The sequence below is a fragment of the Panulirus ornatus genome, chromosome 19 (genome assembly GCF_036320965.1).
Source record: "Panulirus ornatus isolate Po-2019 chromosome 19, ASM3632096v1, whole genome shotgun sequence".
NCBI lineage: Eukaryota > Metazoa > Arthropoda > Malacostraca > Decapoda > Palinuridae > Panulirus > Panulirus ornatus.
In genome coordinates, this window is record NC_092242.1 from 13066729 (window position 1) to 13090461 (window position 23733).

General features: G+C 40.3%; 1 protein-coding gene across 7 annotated transcripts in view; it reads right to left on the reverse strand.

Annotated features, from left to right (window-relative positions):
* The window catches only part of LOC139755398 (uncharacterized), a 399483-nt gene that overhangs the window by 15048 nt on the left and 360702 nt on the right, over window positions 1-23733 (reverse strand). For 4 of the 7 annotated variants that reach the window (XR_011714092.1, XM_071673667.1, XM_071673665.1 and 1 more), the window contains 7 exons: window positions 19536-19713; window positions 17996-18082; window positions 13302-13458; window positions 13020-13173; window positions 12710-12836; window positions 10411-10581; window positions 5896-5987 (listed from right to left, as the gene is read on the reverse strand). Coding sequence is in view for 6 of the 7 variants with exons in the window: in XM_071673667.1 (XP_071529768.1) it covers window positions 5896-5987; window positions 10411-10581; window positions 12710-12836; window positions 13020-13173; window positions 13302-13458; window positions 17996-18082; window positions 19536-19713 (966 nt within the window). In the remaining variant the exon portion in view is untranslated. Of the gene's footprint in view, window positions 1-5891; window positions 5988-10410; window positions 10582-12709; window positions 12837-13019; window positions 13174-13301; window positions 13459-17995; window positions 18083-19535; window positions 19714-23733 lie in introns of those variants that run through there. The other 3 variants (XM_071673666.1, XM_071673669.1, XM_071673670.1) reach the window with 2 other exon arrangements.

Below are 23733 nucleotides of genomic sequence, written 5' to 3' on the forward strand. Positions count from 1 at the left end.
AATTTTGTATGAGGCATTTATGGATCTGGAGAAGGCATATGATAGGGCTGATAGATATACTTTGTGGAAGGTGAGCTGCTAGAAGCAGTGAAGTTTTTATCAGGGGTGTAAGGCATGTATATGAGTAGGAAAAGAGGAGAGTGAATGGTTCCCAGTGAAGGTTGGTCTGCAGTGGGGGAGAGAGATATCACCATGGTTGTTTAATTTGTTTATGGATGGGGTGATGAGGGAGGTAAATGCAAGAATCTTGGAGAGACGGCAAGTATGCAGTCTGTTGGGGATAAGAAAGCCTGGGAAGAGGTGTCTGTTGTTGTTCACCTATGATACAGCACTGGTGGATGATTCGAGTGGAAAATTGCTGAAGATGGTGACTGAATTTGGAAGAGAGTGTGAAAGGAGAAAGTGGAGAGTAAATGTGAATAAAAGCAAGGTTATTAGGTTCAGCAGGGTTGAGGGACAAGTTACTTGGGATATAATTTGAGTGGAGAAAAACTGAGTGGATATGGTAGTGAATGGAATCATAGAAGTAAAAGTGAGTCAGGGTAGGGGAGGTGGTGAAGGTTCTGGGAGCAATGAAGAATGTGTGGAAAGAGAGAACATTATCTGGGAGGGAAAAATGGATATGTTTGAAGGAATAGTAGTTCCAACAACATTATATGGTTGTAAAGCAAGGGATACAGAGAAGGCTGTGTGGAGGATGATGAATGTATTTGAAATAAAATGTCAGAGGACAATACGTGCTATGAGGTGGTTTCATTGAGTAAGTAACGATAGGGTAAGAGAGATGTGTGGAAATAAAAAGTGTGGTTGAGAGAGCAGAAAAGGGTTTGTTAAAATAGTTTGGAAATGTGGAAAGAATGAGTGAGGAAAGGTTGGCAAATGGGGTATATGTAAGAGAAGTGGAGGGAATAAGGAGAACCTGGGAGACGTAATCAGAGAAGGATGGAGCGAAAAACATTTTGAGCAATCAGAGCCTTGAACATAAAGGAGGGTGAAAGACGTGCAAGGAATAGAGTGAACTGGAACAATGTGGTATACCGGGGTCAATGTGCTATCAATGGATTGAACCAGGGCATGTGAAGCGTCTGGGGTAAACCATGGAAAGTTGTGTGGGGCCTGGTTGTGGAAAGGGAGCTGTGGTTTCGGGCATTAATACATGACAGCTAGAGACTGAATGTGAACAAATGTGGCCTTTGTTGTCTTTTCCTAGCGCTACCTCGCACACATGAGGGGGGAGGGGGTTGTTATTCCATGTGTGGCGAGGTGGTGATGGGAATGAATAAAGGCAGACAGTATGAATTATGTACATGTGTATATATGTATATGTCTGTGTGTGCATATATATGTATACATTGAGATGTATAGGTATGTATATTTGCGTGTGTGGATGTGTATGTATATACATGTGTATGGGGGTGGGTTGGGCCATTTCTTTCGTCTGTTTCCTTGCGCTACCTCGCAAACGCGGGAGACAGTGACAAAGCAAAATAAATAAATATATACATATATTTTTTCTTTCAAACTATTCGCCATATCCCGCGTTAGCGAGGTAGCGTTAAGAACAGAGAACTGGGCCTTTGAGGGAATATCCTCACCTGGCCCCCCTCTGTTCCTTCTTTTGGAAAATTAAAAAAAAGAAAAAAAAAAAAAAACGAGAGGGGAGGATTTCCAGCCTCCCGCTCCCTCCCCTTTTAGTCGCCTTCTACGACACGCAGGGAATACGTGGGAAGTATTCTTTCTCCCGTATCCCCAGGGATAATATACATATATATATATATATATATATTTTTATTCATACTATTCGCCATTTCCTGCGTTAGCAAGGTAGCGTTAAGAACAGAGGACAGGACCTTTGAGGGAATATCCTCACCTGGCCCCCTTCTCTGTTCCTTCTTTAGGAAAATTAAAAAGAGACTGAGAGGGGAGGATTTCCAGCCCCCCGCTCCCTTCCCTTTTAGTCGCCTTCTACGACACGCAGGGAATACGTGGGAAGTATTCTTTCTCCCCTATCCCCAGGGAAAATAATAATAATAATAATAATAATAATAATAATAATAATAATGATATATATACCCATACAATCATTTGCAGATGGGATACATTCCTGATTCCCATGCTGTAAAAAAGGCAATGAGATAAGTAGAAATAGCACCACTGCCAACCTATTACTGATAAACAGTGTCCACAAAAAACATTCTCTGCTTCTCTTACATTTTCACATGCAATGTCACATTTACATTTTATTTCTGTCATCTCTTCTTTGACCTTCACTACCATCTGCAGATATCTGGGCATGGAATTAGCAAGGTTCCTGAGGTTCATCTTTTGCTTCCATAGGGTACTGATGTTCTGTAGGAAGCAAGGCTCTGATGAGGTGGTGCAGGGAGTAGACGCCTGATCATGCTTTCTGAGTGTCCAGTGAACCTAGAAATCTGACATGAAATCACATTTTCTTGATTCCAGGCAAGAATATATATTATCCCTGGGGATCGGGGAGAAAGACTACTTCCCACGTATTCCCTGCGTGTTGTAGAAGGCGACTAAAAGAGGAGGGAGCGGGAGGCTGGAAATCCTCCCCTCTCATTTTTTTCTTTCCCCCCCAAAAGAAGGAACAGAGAAGGGGGCCATGTGAGGATATTCCCTCAAAGGCCTAGTCCTCTGTTCTTAACGCTACCTCACTAATGCGGGAAATGGCGAATAGTATGAAAAAAATATATATATATTTTTTTTTTTTGCTTTGTCGCTGTCTCCCGCGTTTGTGAGGTAGCACAAGGAAACAGACGAAAGAAATGGCCCAACCCACCCCCATACACATGTATATACATACGTCCACACACGCAAATATACATACCTACACAACTTTCCATGGTTTACCCCAGACGCTTCACATGCCTTGATTCAATCCACTGACAGCACGTCAACCCCGGTATACCACATCGCTCCAATTCACTCTATTCCTTGCCCTCCTTTCACCCTCCTGCATGTTCAGGCCCCGATCACACAAAATCTTTTTCACTCCATCTTTCCACCTCCAATTTGGTCTCCCTCTTCTCCTCGTTCCCTCCACCTCCGACACATATATTCTCTTGGTCAATCTTTCCTCACTCATTCTCTCCATGTGCCCGAACCATTTCAAAACACCCTCTTCTGCTCTCTCAACCACGCTCTTTTTATTTCCACACATCTCTCTTACCCTTACGTTACTTACTCGAGCAAACCACCTCACACCACACATTGTCCTCAAACATCTCATTTCCAGCACATCCATCCTCCTGCGCACAACTCTATCCAAAGCCCACGCCTCGCAACCATACAACATTGTTGGAACCACTATTCCTTCAAACATACCCATTTTTGCTTTCCGAGATAATGTTCTCGACTTCCACACATTCTTCAAGGCTCCCAGAATATTCGCCCCCTCCCCCACCCTATGATCCACTTCCGCTTCCATGGTTCCATCCACTGCCAGATCCACTCCCAGATATCTAAAACACTTCACTTCCTCCAGTTTTTCTCCATTCAAACTCACCTCCCAATTGACTTGACCCTCAACCCTACTGTACCTAATAACCTTGCTCTTATTCACATTTACTCTTAACTTTCTTCTTTCACACACTTTACCAAACTCAGTCACCAGCTTCTGCAGTTTCTCACATGAATCAGCCACCAGCGCTGTATCATCAGCGAACAACAACTGACTCACTTCCCAAGCTCTCTCATCCCCAACAGACTTCATACTTGCCCCTCTTTCCAAAACTCTTGCATTCACCTCCCTAACAACCCCATCCATAAACAAATTAAACAACCATGGAGACATCATACACCCCTGCCGCAAACCTACATTCACTGAGAACCAATCACTTTCCTCTCTTCCTACACGTACACATGCCTTACATCCTCGATAAAAACTTTTCACTGCTTCTAACAACTTGCCTCCCACACCATATATTCTTAATACCTTCCACAGAGCATCTCTATCAACTCTATCATATGCCTTCTCCAGATCCATAAATGCTACATACAAATCCATTTGCTTTTCTAAGTATTTCTCACATACATTCTTCAAAGCAAACACCTGATCCACACATCCTCTACCACTTCTGAAACCACACTGCTCTTCCCCAATCTGATGCTCTGTACATGCCTTCACCCTCTCAATCAATACCCTCCCATATAATTTACCAGGAATACTCAACTAACTTATACCTCTGTAATTTGAGCACTCACTCTTATCCCCTTTGCCTTTGTACAATGGCACTATGCATGCATTCCGCCAATCCTCAGGCACCTCACCATGAGTCATACATACATTAAATAACCTTACCAACCAGTCAATAATACAGTCACCCCCTTTTTTAATAAATTCCACTGCAATACCATCCAAACCTGCTGCCTTGCCGGCTTTCATCTTCCGCAAAGCTTTTACTACCTATGATAGAGTTGATAGAGATGCTCTGTGGAAGGTATTAAGAATATATGGTGTGGGAGGCAAGTTGTTAGAAGCAGTGAAAAGTTTTTATCGAGGATGTAAGGCATGTCTACATGTAGGAAGAGAGGAAAGTGATTGGTTCTCAGTGAATGTAGGTTTGCGGCAGGGGTGTGTGATGTCTCCATGGTTGTTTAATTTGTTTATGGATGGGGTTGTTAGGGAGGTAAATGCAAGAGTTTTGGAAAGAGGGGCAAGTATGAAGTCTGTTGGGGATGAGAGAGCTTGGGAAGTGAGTCAGTTGTTGTTCGCTGATGATACAGCACTGGTGGCTGATTCATGTGAGAAACTGCAGAAGCTGGTGACTGAGTTTGGTAAAGTGTGTGAAAGAAGAAAGTTAAGAGTAAATGTGAATAAGAGCAAGGTTATTTGGTACAGTAGGGTTGAGGGTCAAGTCAATTGGGAGGTAAGTTTGAATGGAGAAAAACTGGGGGAAGTAAAGTGTTTTAGATATCTGGGAGTGGATCTGGCAGCGGATGGAACCATGGAAGCGGAAGTGGGGGAGGGGGCGGAAATCTTGGGAGCCTTGAAGAATGTGTGGAAGTCTAGAACATTATCTCAGAAAGCAAAAATGGGTATGTTTGAAGGAATAGTGATTCCAACAATGTTGTATGGTTGCGAGGCGTGGGCTATGGACAGGGTTGTGCGCAGGAGGATGGATGTGCTGGAAATGAGATGTTTGAGGACAATGTGTGGTGTGAGGTGGTTTGATCAAGTAAGTAACGTATGGGTAAGAGAGATGTATGGAAATAAAAAGAGCGTGGTTGAGAGAGTAGAAGAGGGTGTTTTGAAATGGTTTGGGCACATGGAGAGAATGAGTGAGGAAAGATTGACCAAGAGGATATATGTGTCGGAGGTGGAGGGAACGAGGAGAAGTGGGAGACCAGATTGGAGGTGGAAAGATGGAGTGAAAAAGATTTTGTGTGATCGGGGCCTGAACATGCAGGAGGGTGAAAGGAGGGCAAGGAACAGAGTGAATTGGATCGAAGTGGTATACCGAGGTTGACGTGCTGTCAGTGGATTGAATCAGGGCATGTGAAGTGTCTGGGGTAAACCATGGAAAGCTGTGTAGGTATGTATATTTGCGTGTGTGGACATACGTCCACACACGCACATATACATCTCAACGTACACATACATATATACACACACAAACATATACATATATACACAAGTACATAATTCATACTGTTTGCCCTTGTTCATTCTTGTCGCCACCCCGCCACACATGAAATGACAACCCCCTACCCCCGCATGTGCGTGAGGTAGCGTTATGAAAAGACAACAAAGGCCACATTCGTTCACACTCAGTCTCTAGCAGTTTTAACGCACACAATTTATGATATTACATGTAACCATCTAAACTGGAAATACATACAGCATATGAAATAACACTACACTAAACTTACATGTCATCCTGATGATCTGCACCACCTTCCTCAGCAACTAACAGCTCATACTCCTCAGCTGCATAACGATCCCAATCAGATACCTGTGGAAACTAGGTAAGGTTAAACACAATCCAACTAACTTCAAATGTTAATCTTTGTGGGATACCAGTGGAAACTGGATAAGGTTAAACATAACCTTCATAACCTAAGATGTATATGTTTTGTGGGCTGTAAAAAAACATACTGAAGTACATTGCTCAAGTGGTGTACTATATTGGTATCAACCCTTTTTGCTGTATCATTCAAGTATGTCTAATTTCACATTTCTTCCCATTACTGATGACATTTAACATTTACCACATGGCTTCAGAAAAACATTTCCCTCTACTACAATAATCAGCAAAAGCTCCCTAAATCTTGAAAGCCTACTACACCATGTGGGATGCCATCTTTTAGTAATAACACCCTCAATGTTCGTATAAAGATGCTCAGGTGACCTAACTCATGGTAACATGCTATGTTAAATGCTTTATCACAATAAAGATATTTTCAGTGTAAGAGTATTTATCCTATGGCATACTATCAACTGCCAGGGGTTTTATAACAAGCTGTTAAAATACAAATATTATTTTTTTTTTTTTTTGTCGATGTCTCCCGCGTTTGCGAGGTAGTGCAAGGAAACAGACGAAAGAAATTGCCCAACCCACCCCCATACACATGTATATCCATACGTCCACACATGCAAATATACCTACCTACACAGCTTTCCATGGTTTACCCCAGACACTTCACATACCCTGATTCAATCCACTGACAGCACGTCAACCCCGGTATACCACATCGATCCAATTCACTCTATTCCTTGCCCTCCTTTCACCCTCCTGCATGTTCAGGCCCCGATCACAAAAAAATCTTTTTCACTCCATCTTTCCACCTCCAATCTGGTCTCCCACTTCTCCTCGTTCCCTCCACCTCCGACACATATATCCTCTTGGTCAATCTTTCCTCACTCATTCTCTCCATGTGCCCAAACCATTCCAAAACACCCTCTTCTGCTCTCTCAACCACGCTCTTTTTATTTCCACACATCTCTCTTACCCTTGCGTTACTTACTCGAGCAAACCACCTCACACCACACATTGTCCTCAAACATCTCATTTCCAGCACATCCATCCTCCTGCGCACAACTCTATCCATAGCCCACGCCTCGCAACCATACAACATTGTTGGAACCACTATTCCTTCAAACATAGCCATTTTTGCTTTCTGAGATAATGTTCTCGACTTCCACACATTCTTCAAGGCTCCCAGAATTTTCGCCCCCTCCCCCACCCTATGATCCACTTCCGCTTCCATGGTTCCATCCGCTGCCAGATCCACTCCCAGATATCTAAAACACTTTACTTCCTCCAGTTTTTCTCCATTCAAACTTACCTCCCAATTGACTTGACCCTCAACCCTACTGTACCTAATAACCTTGCTCTTATTCACATTTACTCTTAACTTTCTTCTTTCACACACTTTACCAAACTCAGTCACCAGCTTCTGCAGTTTCTCACATGAATCAGCCACCAGCGCTGTATCATCAGTGAACAACAACTGACTCACTTCCCAAGCTCTCTCATCTCCAACAGACTTCATACTTGCCCCTCTTTCCAAAACTCTGTCATTCACCTCCCTAATAACCCCATCCATAAACAAATTAAACAACCATGGAGACATCACACACCCCTGCCGCAAACCTACATTCACTGAGAACCAATCACTTTCCCCTCTTCCTACATGTACACATGCCTTACATCCTCGATAAAAACTTTTCACTGCTTCTAACAACTTGCCTCCCACACCATATATTCTTAATACCCTCCACAGAGCATCTCTATCAACTCTATCATATGCCTTCTCGAGATCCATAAATGCTACATACAAATCCATTTGCTTTTCTAAGTATTTCTCACATACATTCTTCAAAGCAAACACCTGATCCACACATCCTCTACCACTTCTGAAACCACACTGCTCTTCCCCAATCTGATGCTCTGTACATGCCTTCACCCTCTCAATCAATACCCTCCCATATAATTTACCAGGAATACTCAACAAACTTATACCTCTGTAATTTGAGCACTCACTCTTATCCCCTTTGCCTTTGTACAATGGGACTATGCACGCATTCTGCCAATCCTCAGGCACCTCACCATGAGTCATACATACATTAAATAACCTTACCAACCAGTCAATAATACAGTCACCCCCTTTTTTAATAAATTCCACTGCAATACCATCCAAACCTGCTGCCTTGCCGGCTTTCATCTTCTGCAAAGCTTCACTACCTCTTCTCTGTTTACCAAATCATTTTCCCTAACCCTCTCACTTTGCACACCACCTCGACCAAAACACCCTATATCTGCCACTCTATCATCAAACACATTCAACAAACCTTCAAAATACTCACTCCATCTCCTTCTCACATCACCACTACTTGTTATCACCTCCCATTTGCGCCCTTCACTGAAGTTCCCATTTGCTCCCTTGTCTTACGCACTTTATTTACCTCCTTCCAGAACATCTTTTTATTCTCCCTAAAATTTAATGATACTCTCTCACCCCAACTCTCATTTGCCCTCTTTTTCACCTCTTGCACCTTTCTCTGACCTCCTGTCTCTTTCTTTTATACATCTCCCACTCAATTGCATTTTTTCCCTGCAAAAATCATCCAAATGCCTCTCTCTTCTCTTTCACTAATAATCTTACTTCTTCCCACCACTCACTACCCTTTCTAATCAACCCACCTCCCACTCTTCTCATGCCACAAGCATCTTTTGTGCAATCCATCACTGATTCCCTAAATACATCCCATTCCTTCCCCACTCCCCTTACTTCCATTGTTCTCACCTTTTTCCATTCTGTACTCAGTCTCTCCTGGTACTTCCTCACACAAGTCTCCTTCCCAAGCTCACTTACTCTCACCACCCTCTTCACCCCAACATTCATTCTTCTTTTCTGAAAACCCATACTAATCTTCACCTTAGCCTCCACAAGATAATGATCAGACATCCCTCCAGTTGCACCTCTCAGCACATTAACATCCAAAAGTCTCTCTTTCGCGTGCCTGTCAATTAACACGTAATCCAATAACACTCTCTGGCCATCTCTCCTACTTACATACGTATACTTATGTATATCTCGCTTTTTAAACCAGGTATTCCCAATCACCAGTCCTTTTTCAGCACATAAATCTACAAGCTCTTCACCATTTCCATTTACAACACTGAACACCCCATGTATACCAATTATTCCCTCAACTGCCACATTACTCACCTTTGCATTCAAATCACCCATCACTATAACCCGGTCTCGTGCATCAAAACCACTAACACACTCATTCAGCTGCTCCCAAAACACTTGCCTCTCATGATCTTTCTTCTCATGCCCAGGTGCATATGCACCAATAATCACCCACCTCTCTCCATCAACTTTCAGTTTTACCCATATTAATCGAAAATTTACTTTCTTACATTCTATCACATACTCCCACAACTCCTGTTTCAGGAGTACTGGTACTCCTTCCCTTGCTCTTGTCCTCTCACTAACCCCTGACTTTACTCCCAAGACATTCCCAAACCACTCTTCCCCTTTACCCTTGAGCTTCGTTTCACTCAGAGCCAAAACATCCAGGTTCCTTTCCTCAAACATACTACCTATCTCTCCTTTTTTCACATCTTGGTTACATCCACACACATTTAGACACCCCAGTCTGAGCCTTCGAGGAGGATGAGCACTCCCCCCGTGACTCCTTCTTCTGTTTCCCATTTTAGAAAGTTAAAAAAAAGATATATATATATATATATATATATATATATATATATATATATATATATATATATATATATATATATATATATATATATATATATTATCCCTGGCGATAGGGGAGAAAGAATACTTCCCACGTATTCCCTGCGTCGTAGAAGGCGACTAAAAGGGGAGGGAGCGGGTGGCTGGAAATCCTCCCCTTTCTTGTTTTTTTTTAATTTTCCAAAAGAAGGAACAGAGAAGGGGGTCAGATGAGGATATTCCCTCTTAGGCCCAGTTCTCTGTTAACGCTACCTCGCTAACACGGGAAATGGCAAATAGTATGAAAAAAAAAAAAAAAAATATATATATATATATATATATATATATATATATATATATATATATATATATCATTCGCCATTTCTGCTCCCATACTTCTTCGTAGAACCCATACATAAGATGCTTGAGCTTGGATTTTCATTTGAAAGCAAGTTACAGGTGTTATATTAATTAACCCGTGACATTTATAAGCAAGTTTTATATTCTCTTACAGAATATACAGACCTGACTTTTGGACATCTGTAAGTTGAGGGCTTTATCAAAATAATCCTGCTGTACATCTGAAGGACTAATGAACAAAGGAACAAAAAGAGTAAACAATAATGGGTAATCATGTATCTAAGAGAATATGGGTGTAACATCTAGCTAGTAAAAACACATCTTCTGTCCCCATACCTCGGGTCCATCATCCTCTGCGCGATGAGAAGCAAATGGATCTCTTTGCTCATGATCCAAATATTTCTCTAAGTTGAAGAATGTGTCAAAAAATATAGGTGTCATCCGGCACTTCTTCAGATCCCTGAGTGAGATCTTATCGATTTCTTCAGGTCGAACCATATCTAGCATCTGCAAGATGATAGGCAGCATGAGACCTATTAAAGAGTGTCATTTGAGTAAATAAAATGTATACAAATGTTTGTGCATAATCTTTCTACTATCTGAAAATCAAAGGAAGAATTTAACACTTCAATTAATGCATGCAACCTAAAAATCCCTTTTCTGCAGATCCTATAGCTTTGAGGTTGTACTGCAAGTGGAAGCAAGGTAAGAATTTTTTTTCTGAGGTATTCAATGAAGTCCTTTCCATCTGCAGACAATGTAACAGCCTCATCGATGATGACTTACCACTCATGGCATTATAACTGTCTGAGGGTATGGGAGTTGTGGAGGGATTCAGAGACTTTAGAAATGGTAGATGTCAAAGTAACAAGACTAAACTTACAGAGGTTTGGATGGGATGTACCAGCGAATGCTTCCCAAAAGAAGGGAAAGTTCTACTATTTGCGCTTTATGAGAAACTTTTATGCTCATGTAGGCCCGTCTCTTACCCTAATACATATGTATGAAATGACACACACACACACACACATGCATGAGCCCATGTCAGGTACCAAATTACTGACCAAACCTGAAGAGGAGGAAGAAAATTTGGATTGGATGTGAGCAAACTATCACACCAAGGATTTGATCCCCATGGGCCTGTGCTGACTCATGGTCAGTAATGCTAACACTGTGCACAGGCGTGTGTCATTAACTATTTGTACTGTACAAGGAGAGATTACTACACTTGTAAGGCCCCATCTCTTGACCATTCTCTATAATCACAAATTAACCATGTCTTCATTAATCTTTTTTTCCATTCATACACCACTTTTATACAAAAAAGTACTTCATATTTTTTAAACAAATTTCTTGCATAATTTCATGTTACAAGCTCTGGTTGCTCTGTCCCTACATTTTTCAAGAAATTGTTTATGTTATCAGATTGTCTTAAAAACTTAAGGTTGTGCTCAAGCCATCTCTCACAGTGGGCAAATTCTAGGTGCCTGGCCCTTCCCTGTATCTCAGCTCTTTTAATTCTGTTACTATAGTTGCTGCTCTTCTCTCGAACTTCCCTATTAGCTCTTTGTGCTTCTTCAGGTGCAGTGACCAAAGTTGAGGAGTATATTCTGGTTAGGGCTTTATGTAGAACATGAATAACTAGCTAAATATTTCCTTGTTCATATTCTTGAAAGATATTCTCATATTTGCAAGTAGACAGTTTGTGTATGTATTACCTATTCCTACTGCATGGGGAAGGGAGTTTAACAACTACAGGGCCCTATCTCTTGAACATCCTCTGCTACCATATTACTTCTTAAATTCAAATAAGTTGTCTACATTACATATTTCCTCAGTCATTCTATTCCATTCATCCTTCACTATTTTACAACACAAGTACTTCATTACACCTTTTTTAAACAAGTCTCTTGCATAGTTTCATGTTATGAACTCAAATCATTCTATTCCCACATTTCTCAGATAACTGTCCACTGATCTCATCCCAACTCTCATTTGCCCTCTCTTTCAATTCCTGTACTAATGATCTAATGCTGCTTTTTTTTTGTACATCTCACAATCACTCTCATTCCTTCTCAGCAGGTAATTATGCTCATACCACTCCTTATCACTTGCCCAAATCCCACCTGTGTGTCACATACTTTTCTTGTACATGTATGCAATTCTTTCCCACATAACTCCCATAATTGTCCACTCCCCAAATTTTGTTTACTCTCACCTTTTGCCGTTCTTCACCCAAACTCTCCAGGTATATCCTCACACAGACCTCTTTTCCAAGCTCACTCACTTCCACCACCCTCTTCCCACCCATGTCACTTCCTCTTTTAGACCATCAGCTTTAATAACCTTATCTAGTATCATAATGCAGTATGAGGTGTAATCATGTATAATACTAGTGCACATACAAATATATTTGGCATCTGCTTCAAAAATGATATCCACCTTGATATGTACATACTTTATTATACAGTTCATTATCCCTATATTGAAATTATAAAATTAATATGTACTCCAGAGAAGTGAAATCTCTTATCTCATGTAAAACAATCTATATAAAATGTATACCTCTAAAAGCATTTTTTAAAAAGAAACATAAAATGGTCAGCACAATATATCAACATGCCTGCATACTAACCTGACAAAGACAGTCATGGAAAGGAAGAGTTTCAATCCCCAGGGCTTCCATACGCTGCAGCTGCTCTTCATAAAAGTACTCTAGCTCATACATAGACAAGTAACCATCTCCATCAAGGTCCATGCACCTGTTACATGGATATCTATCAGTAAAAGTTATGTATCAAGATGCTTCAAAAATGTTCTACAGATATCAATCCATTAAATTCGCTTTATAAATGAGACATACTACAACAATATCACTAACTAACGAGTAGGGCTTCAATAAAATCTTGCAATTTCCAATCTTTCTGAAAACCTATCTATCTTACCTAAACCAGTACTCTATAGCTGTTGGATGCCGCTTGTCCTCTTCTGAAATGAGGAACCACACAAATTCTTGGTAGCCCATTCGATCTTGTTTTTGTAACCGTCCTCTCGTCACTGCACCACTAAATATACGTTCAATCATACGCCAAGAAAGTGCTGGAAGAACAAAAATGTTTCATTTATGAGTTTCAGTACATTTTCTCCGCTGGTCACAATATCAAACTATCTCATGTGTTCAAAAACAGGATACCTATACCATAATAAAGACCACATACTCAGCTTACCACGTTCATTGTGTTTTGCCAAATCATGTTTGTCTATGAACAGGTCATGATCTGTATCCAGTTCCCAAAACTTGCAGTAAATTACATAGAAATGTTCATAACTGAAGTAATCGGTGATCTGGTTAATATCTTCTTCCTCTTCTAAATAACTTATGACCTGTAAATATTGATATGATTGGAATTAGGTCTAATATGGTGAGAGCATATGAACATAGTAAGTTTTAATGAAAAAGATATAATGAATCCCTAAGTCAACCTAAACATATAGAAACGTCCTAAATGTGTCTACACTAAAGTTTTCGAAAAGAATGATGGAGGAGGAAATGACAGCAATCTAAAAGTCCTTAGCGGTAAAAGATTTTGAACCTACTCACACTCTACATGTGAGGATTGCTGGTCTTACTTTGTCTCATCAAAATGGGACTACCAGGGTAGTCCTGCCATCTTCTTACAAGCACCATACACCTATTCAAATCTTGCTTAATTTTTTCATATAAATACTCTTGCCAACTCCTGTCCAATCAAATTTTTTTAAGTGTAATCATGACAAAGTCCAATAATTCTATGACCCCTTGTCCTAGGCATCATGGGGTGCTAAGAATCTCCAAGTTTCTGCCTGACTCTACAGCCAATGAGAGGGAGGGCTCTGACAGCAGTAGTATCAGCCCCTCCCGCCACCTTTCCCGCTCTGTTAGAACTTTTCTTTTTGTGCACTATTAAAACATTTGTGTTCTCTCCAGTAACCTCTCAACACCATATGCGTAGTACCTCTCCTAATATCTTACTTCTCTCTTAAACACTAGTCCTTTTTTCATATCCAATTAGGCATAATCCCCACTCACAGTTCTCATTCAAAGGTGGTGTATGGAACTCTACCTTCTCATGTCTATCCCAATAACTATGACCTGACACATTCTAAGAGACAAAATTCAGAAATAATTTCCCTTGTCACTTCTTTTTCCTCTTCATAATCTTCTCTATACCTCAAAGTATGCCTTCAAACATAAAGAAATAAAATATTTAAAATCAGAAGGAATTTCATGACAGTTGGACATAACATGAATTGAGGGGAAAAAACTGTCAGGATAAATGTAAGAAGACACTTCTTCAGCAACAGAATAGAGGACAAGTGGAGCAAAATGAGAAAATATAAGGTCACCAATTTGGGAAACGACGATCAAGTATATATATATATATATATATATATATATATATATATATATATATAAAATGTACAGCAATAGAAAATTCTAAAGTCTGTATGATAGAAATGCAAAGTTAAGATATGGGACACCATTTGTGTAAACTTCCTCTTTAATATTACGTATACATTATCAAAAAACAGCAAAATGAGAGAAGACGTTATCCTTAAATAGTGACTGACATCATATGTTCTATTAAGATATGGGGGTCAACATCAACTGATGTTTAATTTTCCTGCCCATACTTAAATATATAGCTAATTCATTCTAAAATTAGTAACCTACAGCAGTCTCTTCCAAAGCTAAGATGACAGCATAAACTCTGCTTTCTTACTTACCTAAAGACCTTCATTATAAGCACACAGCTATCCACTTGAATTCTGCATACACAGTGACCCTACACAAAGCATGTAGTTTGTTGAATGACTATAAAAGTATGAATACACAGCAAGAACCACCACAGATGTGAGAGCAATACTCCAAAAAAGAGTGGGTCAATCCTTTGTATAAACTGAGCAACTGTTTGTAAGAAAAGAAATTTTGACATCTACACAGGACTTCCAGCTTCTTAGGGACAAACTTAGCTATTTCCATAATGTGGGGTTTCCAAGACAGAGTGGATGTTACAGTAATACTAAGAATGTTCACTGAGTCAAATGATGGACTGAAAGAACAAACAAAGGAAAGAGGAAAGTTGTGAAGAACTTTTAGCAGGGAGATGGGCAGAACTAAACTTAACCAAATTTCGTCTATCCCTCTGAGAAATCCCATCCAAGTCAGTTTATTGCGGTCGTTGTGTTGAGACGAGATGCAAGTTCACCGAGAGAAGTAGGATAACGGATGGATGTGGAGGAATGCAGTGCTGAGCCATCAGCATATGTGCACATGTAGTTATATGTAGAAGAAAGGAAATTGCTGATAAAAAGGAGAAAAAGTGCAAAAGACAAACCAGAATCTTAAGGGACACAGCTCTCGATGGAGAAAGAGGGAGAGGCTGATCCATCAACAACACAGAGGAAGCAAAATGAGGGAGGGAAGACAAAAAAAAAAAAAAGGGAGCTTAGAAATGAGACTCCCAATGCCACAACCTGTCACAAGGGTGATGACCAGACATTAGCAAGATATGAAAGAATATCACTTGTCTTAGGCTTCAGGGTCTTTATTTACTTCCCCAACTGAAGACATGATTATGAGTTGATCTTGATGTAAACAAATGTTGAGGAGTTACATCAGTAATGGTAATTAACACTTCTTGGAGGAAGCTACATAGTGGACTGTCTCTATGGGGAGCACACTTTTCTATTGATCAAACTAACATTCCAAACTCTCATGAAACAGCTCATTATTATCCACTGTCTCATGTATTACCATCAAATCCATGTCACTGCACAATCCCTCTACTATGACATAATAAAAATACTGTGATGTTGACTGGTTAGTGAGGATATTCAATGTATGTATGGTTCATGGTGACGTGCATGAGGATTGGCAGAATACATGCATAGTGCAAAGGGGATAAAGGTGAGTGCTCAAATTACAGAGGTTTAAGTTTGTTGAGTATTCCTGGGAAATTATATGGGAGAGTATTGATTGAGAGGGTGAAGGCAAGTACAGAGCATCAGATTGGGGAGGAGCAGTGTGGTTTCAGAAGTGGTAGAGGATGTGTGGATCAGGTGTCTGCTTTGAAGAATTTATGTGAGAAATACTCAGAAAAACAAGTGGATTTGTATGTAGCATTTATGGGTCTGGAGAAGGCATATGATAAGAGTTGATAGAGAAGCTCTGTGGAAGGTATTAAGAGTATATGGTGTGGGAGGCAAGGTGACAGAAGCAGTGAAAAGTTTTTATCGAGGATGTAAGGCATGTGTACTTGTAGGAAGAGAGGAAAGTTAATGTCAGTTTGGGGCATGGGTGCATGATGTCTCCATGGTTGTTTAATTTGTTCATGGATGGGGTTGTTAGGGAGGTGAATGCAAGAGTTTTGGAGAGAGAGGCAAGTATGCAGTTTCTTGTGGATAAGAGGGCTTGGGAAGTGAGTCAGTTGTTGTTCGCTGATGATACAGCGCTGGTGGCTGATTCAGGTGAGAAACTCTAGAAGCTAGTGACAGAGTCTGGTAAGTGTGTGAAAGAAGAAAGTTGAGAGTAAATGTGAATAAGAGCAAGGTTATTAGGTACAGTAGGGTTGAGGGACAAGTCAATTGGGAGGTAAGTTTGAATGGAAAAAAATGGAGGAAGTGAAGTGTTTTAGATAACTGGGAGTGGATTTGGCAGAGGATGGAACCATGGAAGCTGAAGTGAGTCACAGGTTGGGGGAGGGGGCAAAGGTTCTGGGAGTGTTGAAGAATATGTGGAAGGCGAGAACATTATCTTGGAAAGCAAAAATGGGTCTGTTTGAAGGAATAGTGGTTCCAACAATGTTATATGGTTGCAAGGCATGGGCTATAGATAGGGTTGTGCGGAGGAGGGTGGATGTGTTGGAAATAAGATGTTTGAGGACAATATGTGGTATGAGGTGGTTTGATCAAGTAAGTAATGAAAGGGTAAGAGAGATGTGTGGTAATAAAAAGAGTGTGGTTGAGAGAGCAGAAGAGGGTGTATTGAAATGGTTTGGTCACATGGAGAGAATGTGTGAGGAAAGATTGACAAAGAGGATATATGTGTCAGAGGTGGAGGGAACAAGGAGAAGTGGGAGATCAAATTGGAGGTGGAAGGATGGAGTGAAAAAGATTTTGAGTGATCGGGGCCTGAACATGCAGGAGGGTGAAAGGCGTGCAAGGAATAGAGTGAAATGGAATGATGTGGTATACTAGGGTTGTCGTGCTGTCAATGGATTGAAGCTGGGCATGTGAAGCATCTGGGGCAAACTATGGAAAGTTTTGTGGGGCCTGGATGTGGAAAGGGAGCTGTGGTTTCGGTGCATTATACGTGACAGCTAGAGACTGAGTGTGACGAATGTGGTGTGCAAGGTATAGAGTGAATTGGAACGATGTGGTATACCGGTGTCGATGTGCTGTCTTCTCCTAGCATTACCTGGCACACGTGCGGGGGGAAGGGAGGTGTCATTTCATGTGTGGCAGGTTGGCGACGGGAATTGAATAAGGGCAGCAAGTATGAATTATGTATATGAGTATGTCTGCGTATGTATATGTTGAAATGTATGGGTATGTATATGTGCGTGTGTGGATGTGTATGTATATACATGTGTATGTGGGTGGGTTTGGCCATTCTTTCGTCTGTTTCCTTGCACTACCTAGCTAACGCAGGAGACAGCGACATTATAATAAATAAAAAAAAATAATTAGGCAAGTGCTCTCTCAGATGCTCAGCTTTGTCTGTATGAGAAATTAATTTGTCAAGTAATGTGATTAACAATTCTCATTTTAAACTAATCAAAATGGAGATAATAATAACACATCAAATAAAGGTACATGCACTGTTATGTCTAACCATGCAATAGAGGGTACAAAAAAGTTTTAACCAAAAATTTCTTACCTGTAATAAGTTGGATCTCCTAAGTTCTGGCAAAATTATTCTGCCAGACCATGATCTATTTACACAATAATATATTCTAGCAATGACCTGAAAAAACAGAAAAGAAAAAATGAAAGAATCATTTATAAAATCCAATCAGATGATACAGGGATATAACCTACTTCATATGTGCCATACAAAAATTAGCAGAAAATGATGCTAAAATGGTGAAACAATAACAAGAAAGGTAGAATTTCACTATCCTCAATTGTCCATGAAAGCATTGCCATAAAAAGATTTGAGAGACAGCTTATTCTCTAACAATATTAAGTCTAACTAATTACCACTCAAATTTCACTCATACTGAACCATCACCTGATAGTCTGCCTCAATTCTCAAACTCAACATTTTCCATTCATGCATGTAAATTTCTCATTCTCCACCTTCTCTTGTTTTCTCATATCTATGATTTCTTGTTCTTTCCTAATTCCCATCTACCTTCCCATTTGTGTGTGAATTTTTGTGCAAATACACATTGCATAATATGATTACACGAAAGCCATACCAAATAAAAATCTAAAATAAATGTGGAGCAGTGGTTAGCATTCCTGAGCATGATGCACTCACAGGCCACCCAAGGCCATGCACATTGGTTTGAATCCTGGTTGCAGCACTGCATGTCGTATAAGGTGACTAAAAGGAACAGACAAAGTGCCATGTGAGGAATTTCCCTCTAAGGCTCTGTTACCTGTTCTTGATGCTACCTCACTATTGTGGGAAATGGCAAATATGTATGAATATACAGTAAACCCTCAAAGTAATGTACCTTGATATAATGAATTTCAGATTTAATGGACCGGAAAAATAATACAGAACATTAATTAATAATAATAATAATTTAAAAATTATTTACCTCCTAAAACATCTTTATATTAATACAAACGTTTGATGATACTCTCTCAGCCTAACTCTCATTTGCCCTCTTTTTCAAACCCTGCACCTTACTCTTGATATCCTGCTGCTTTCTCTTATACATCTCTTAATCATTTGCACTTCTTCCTTGTAAGTACCACCAAACACCTCTCTTTTCTCTTTTACCACAAAATTTTCTTCAACTAGGTTACAAGAGTTTACTGTACCTACAGAGTTAAAGGGGTGGTCTTGATTAGGGCCTCAGGTGCCCGTGCCATCTCAGCTGACACACACAAAAAAAAATACAGTCAAGTCTTGAGTATCTAGAGATTGGTAAAAGTACATAATAAAAACTGATGAAATGAAATTTGTAATGATGATGATGAATAAGATAAACTGTATCATGGGACTGATCAAGCAATGTTCCATGACACAGTTCTATTACTTCCTCATCCTACTGCTTGAAAACTGTATCAATTTTAGCGCTTTAAATCATTCCAGCTTGTAATGAATGCATGCCGTACACAAATTCTATGGCATGATCCACTTACACATTCCTGTCCTCCTTGAAAGTCTAACCTGAATTTAATTTAGGCAACCTATCAACTTATACTCTGAAAAAGAACAACACTAAGTCTGGATGACTCACTGTGTGAACATATCTGGAGTGGAATTCAGTAGCCTCCTTGAGGAACGTGAGTCCAGGATGTGTGTCTACCACATCTTGGATCATGCTGAGGAAGTCTTCTGGCAAGAGGTAGTTCCGCACACCACGACTCAACACCCGCACAAACCGGGAGGCCATGTCATGGCAAGTAGAGATCACTCTGAATGATGACACTTAACATTAGCAAAATTCATGAAATCAACCTATAACTGATAGTGAATATAAGCATATATGTACACAGACACATGTGAAGCTTCTGGGGTAAACCATGGAAAGTTTCCTGGGGCCTGGATGTGGAAAGGGAGCTGTGGTTTCAGTGCATCACACATGACAGCTAGAGACTGAGTGTGAACGAATGTGGCCTTTGTTGTCTTTTCCTAGCACTACCTCGAGTGCATGTGTGTGTGTGTGTGTGTGTGTGTGTGTGTGTGTGTGTGTGTGTGTGTGTGTGTGTGTGTGCGTGTGTGTGTGTGGGGGGGTTGCCATTTCATGTGTGGCAGGGTGGCGATGGGAATGGATCAAGGCAGCAAGTATGAACATGTGTACATACTTATATGTCTGTGTATGTATATGTATGTATACGTTGAAATGTATAGGTATGTATATGTGCATGTGTGGGTGTTTATGTTTGTGCATGTGTGTGTGTGGGTGGGAGGGGCCATTCTTTTGTCTGTTTCTTTGCGCTACTTCACTGGCACAGGAATATATATATATATATATATATATATATATATATATATATATATATATATATATATATATATATATATATATATATATTTCCAGCCCCCTGCTCCCTCCCCTTTTAGTCGCCTCCTACGACATGCAGGGAATACGTAGGAAGTATTCTTAATCCCCTATCCCCAGGGATAATATCCTCCCCTCTCATTTTTTTTTTAATTTTCCGAAAGAAGGAACAGGGGGGGCCAGGTGAGGATATTCCAAAAAAGGCCCAGTCCTCTGTTCTTAACGCTACCTCGCTAACGCGGGAAATGGCAAATAGTTTAAAAGAAAGAATATATATATATATATATATATATATATATATATATATATATATATATATATATATATATATATATATATATAATATATATATTTTTATCCCTGGGGATAGGGGAGAAAGAATACTTCCCACGTATTCCCTGCGTGTTGTAGAAGGCGACTAAAAGGGAAGGGAGCGGGGGGCTGGAAATCCTTCCTTCTCTTCTTCTTTTTTTTTTTTTTTTAATTTCCAAAAGAAGGAACAGAGAAGGGGGCCAGGTGAGGATATTCCCTCAAAGGTCCAGTCCTCTGTTCTTAATGCTACCTCGCTAACGTGGGAAATGGCGAATAGTATGAAAGAAGGAAAGATGTCTTTGTATGTATGTGTATGTATATGTTGAAATGTATAGTTATGTATATGTGCGTGTGTGGATGTTTATGTATGTACATGTGTACGTGGTTGGGTTGGGCCATTCTTTTGTCTGTTTCCTTGCACTACCTCGCTAATGTGGGAGACGGTGATTAAGTATAATAAAAAAATAAATACAATATATTTTTCATACTATTCGCCATTTCCCGCGTCAGCAAGGTAGCGTTAAGAACAGAGGAATGAGCCTTCGAGGGAATATATATTCCTTTGAGCCCACGGGGAAAATGAAACACGATAAGTTCCCAAGTGCACTTTCGTGTAACAATCACATCATCACGGGAGGGGGAGACACAAGAAAGAAATATAAGTCAGTTGACATAAATCGAAGAGACGAAGCTAGGACTCCATTTGGTAAACATGTTTACCAAATGGCATCCCTAGGAATATCTTGATCACGCGCAAAATTGTGATCCTTTCCAATATACATATATAGGGAAAATGATTTGGTAAACAGAGAAGAGGTAGTAAAAGCTTTGTGGAAGATGAAAGCCGGCAAGGCAGCAGGTTTGGATGGTATTGCAGTGGAATTTATTAAAAAAGGGGGTGACTGTATTATTGACTGGATGGTAAGGTTATTTAATGTATGTATGACTCATGGTGAGGTGCCTGAGGATTGGCGGAATGCGTGCATAGTGCCATTGTACAAAGGCAAAGGGGATAAGAGTGAGTGCTCAAATTACAGAGGTATAAGTTTGTTGAGTATTCCTGGTAAATTATATGGGAGGGTATTGATTGAGAGGGTGAAGGCATGTACAGAGCATCAGATTGGGGAAAAGCAGTGTGGTTTCAGAAGTGGTAGAGGATGTGTGGATCAGGTGTTTGCTTTGAAGAATGTCTGTGAGAAATACTTAGAAAAGCAAATGGATTTGTACGTAGCATTTATGGATCTGGAGAAGGCATATGATAAAGTTGATAGAGATGCTCTGTGGAAGGTATTAAGAATATATGGTGTGGGAGGCAAGTTGTTAGAAGCAGTGAAAAGTTTTTATCGAGGATGTAAGGCATGTGTACGTGTAGGAAGAGAGGAAAGTGACTGGTTCTCAGTGAATGTAGGTTTGCGGCAGGGGTGTGTGATGTCTCCATGGTTGTTTAATTTGTTTATGGATGCGGTTGTTAGGGAGGTGAATGCAAGAGTTTTGGAAAGAGGGGCAAGTATGATGTCTGTTGGGGATGAGAGAGCTTGGGAAGTGAGTCAGTTGTTGTTCGCTGATGATACAGCGCTGGTGGCTGATTCATGTGAGAAACTGCAGAAGCTGGTGACTGAGTTTGGTAAAGTGTGTGAAAGAAGAAAGTTAAGAGTAAATGTGAATAAGAGCAAGGTTATTAGGTACAGTAGGGTTGAGGGTCAAGTCAATTGGGAGGTGAGTTTGAATGGAGAAAAACTGGAGAAAGTGAAGTGTTTTAGATATCTGGGAGTGGATCTGGCAGTGGATGGAACCATGGAAGCGGAAGTGGATCATAGGGTGGGGGAGGGGGCGAAAATTCTGGGAGCCTTGAGGAATGTGTGGAAGTCGAGAACATTATCTCGGAAAGCAAAAATGGGTATGTTTGAAGGAATAGTGGTTCCAACAATGTTGTATGGTTGCGAGGCGTGGGCTATGGATAGAGTTGTGCGCAGGAGGATGGATGTGCTGGAAATGAGATGTTTGAGGACAATGTGTGGTGTGAGGTGGTTTGATCGAGTAAGTAACGTAAGGGTAAGAGAGATGTGTGGTAATAAAAAGAGTGTGGTTGAGAGAGCAGAAGAGGGTGTTTTGAAGTGGTTTGGGCACATGAAGAGAATGAGTGAGGAAAGATTGACCAAGAGGATATATGTGTCGGAGGTGGAGGGAACGAGGAGAAGTGGGAGACGAAATTGGAGGTGGAAAGATGGAGTGAAAAAGATTTTGTGTGATCGGGGCCTGAACATGCAGGAGGGTGAAAGGAGGGCAAGGAATAGAGTGAATTGGATCGATGTGGTATACTGGGGTTGACGTGCTGTCAGTGGGTTGAATCAGGGCATGTGAAGCGTCTGGGGTACACCATGGAAAGCTGTGTAGGTATGTATATTTGCGTGTGTGGACGTATGTATATACATGTGTATGGGGGTGGGTTGGGCCATTTCTTTCGCCTGTTTCCTTGTGCTACCTCGCAGACGCAGGAGACAGCGACAAAGCAAGAAAAAAAAATATGTATATATATATATATATATATATATATATATATATATATATATATATATATATATATATATATATATATTTTTTTTTATACTTTTTATATATATATATATATATATATATATATATATATATATATATATATATATATATATATATATATATATATTTTTTTTTTGCTTTGTCGCTGTCTCCCGCATTTGCGAGGTAGCGCAAGGAAACAGACGAACGAAATGGCCCAACCCACCCACATACACATGTATATACATACGTCCACACACGCAAATATACATACCTACACAGCTTTCCATGGTTTACCCCAGACGCTTCACATGCCTTGATTCAATCCACTGACAGCACGTCAACCCCGGTATACCACATCGCTCCAATTCACTCTATTCCTTGCCCTCCTTTCACCCTCCTGCATGTTCAGGCCCCGATCACACAAAATCTTTTTCACTCCATCTTTCCACCTCCAATTTGGTCTCCCTCTTCTCCTCGTTCCCTCCACCTCCGACACATATATCCTCTTGGTCAATCTTTCCTCACTCATTCTCTCCATGTGCCCAAACCATTTCAAAACACCCTCTTCTGCTCTCTCAACCAC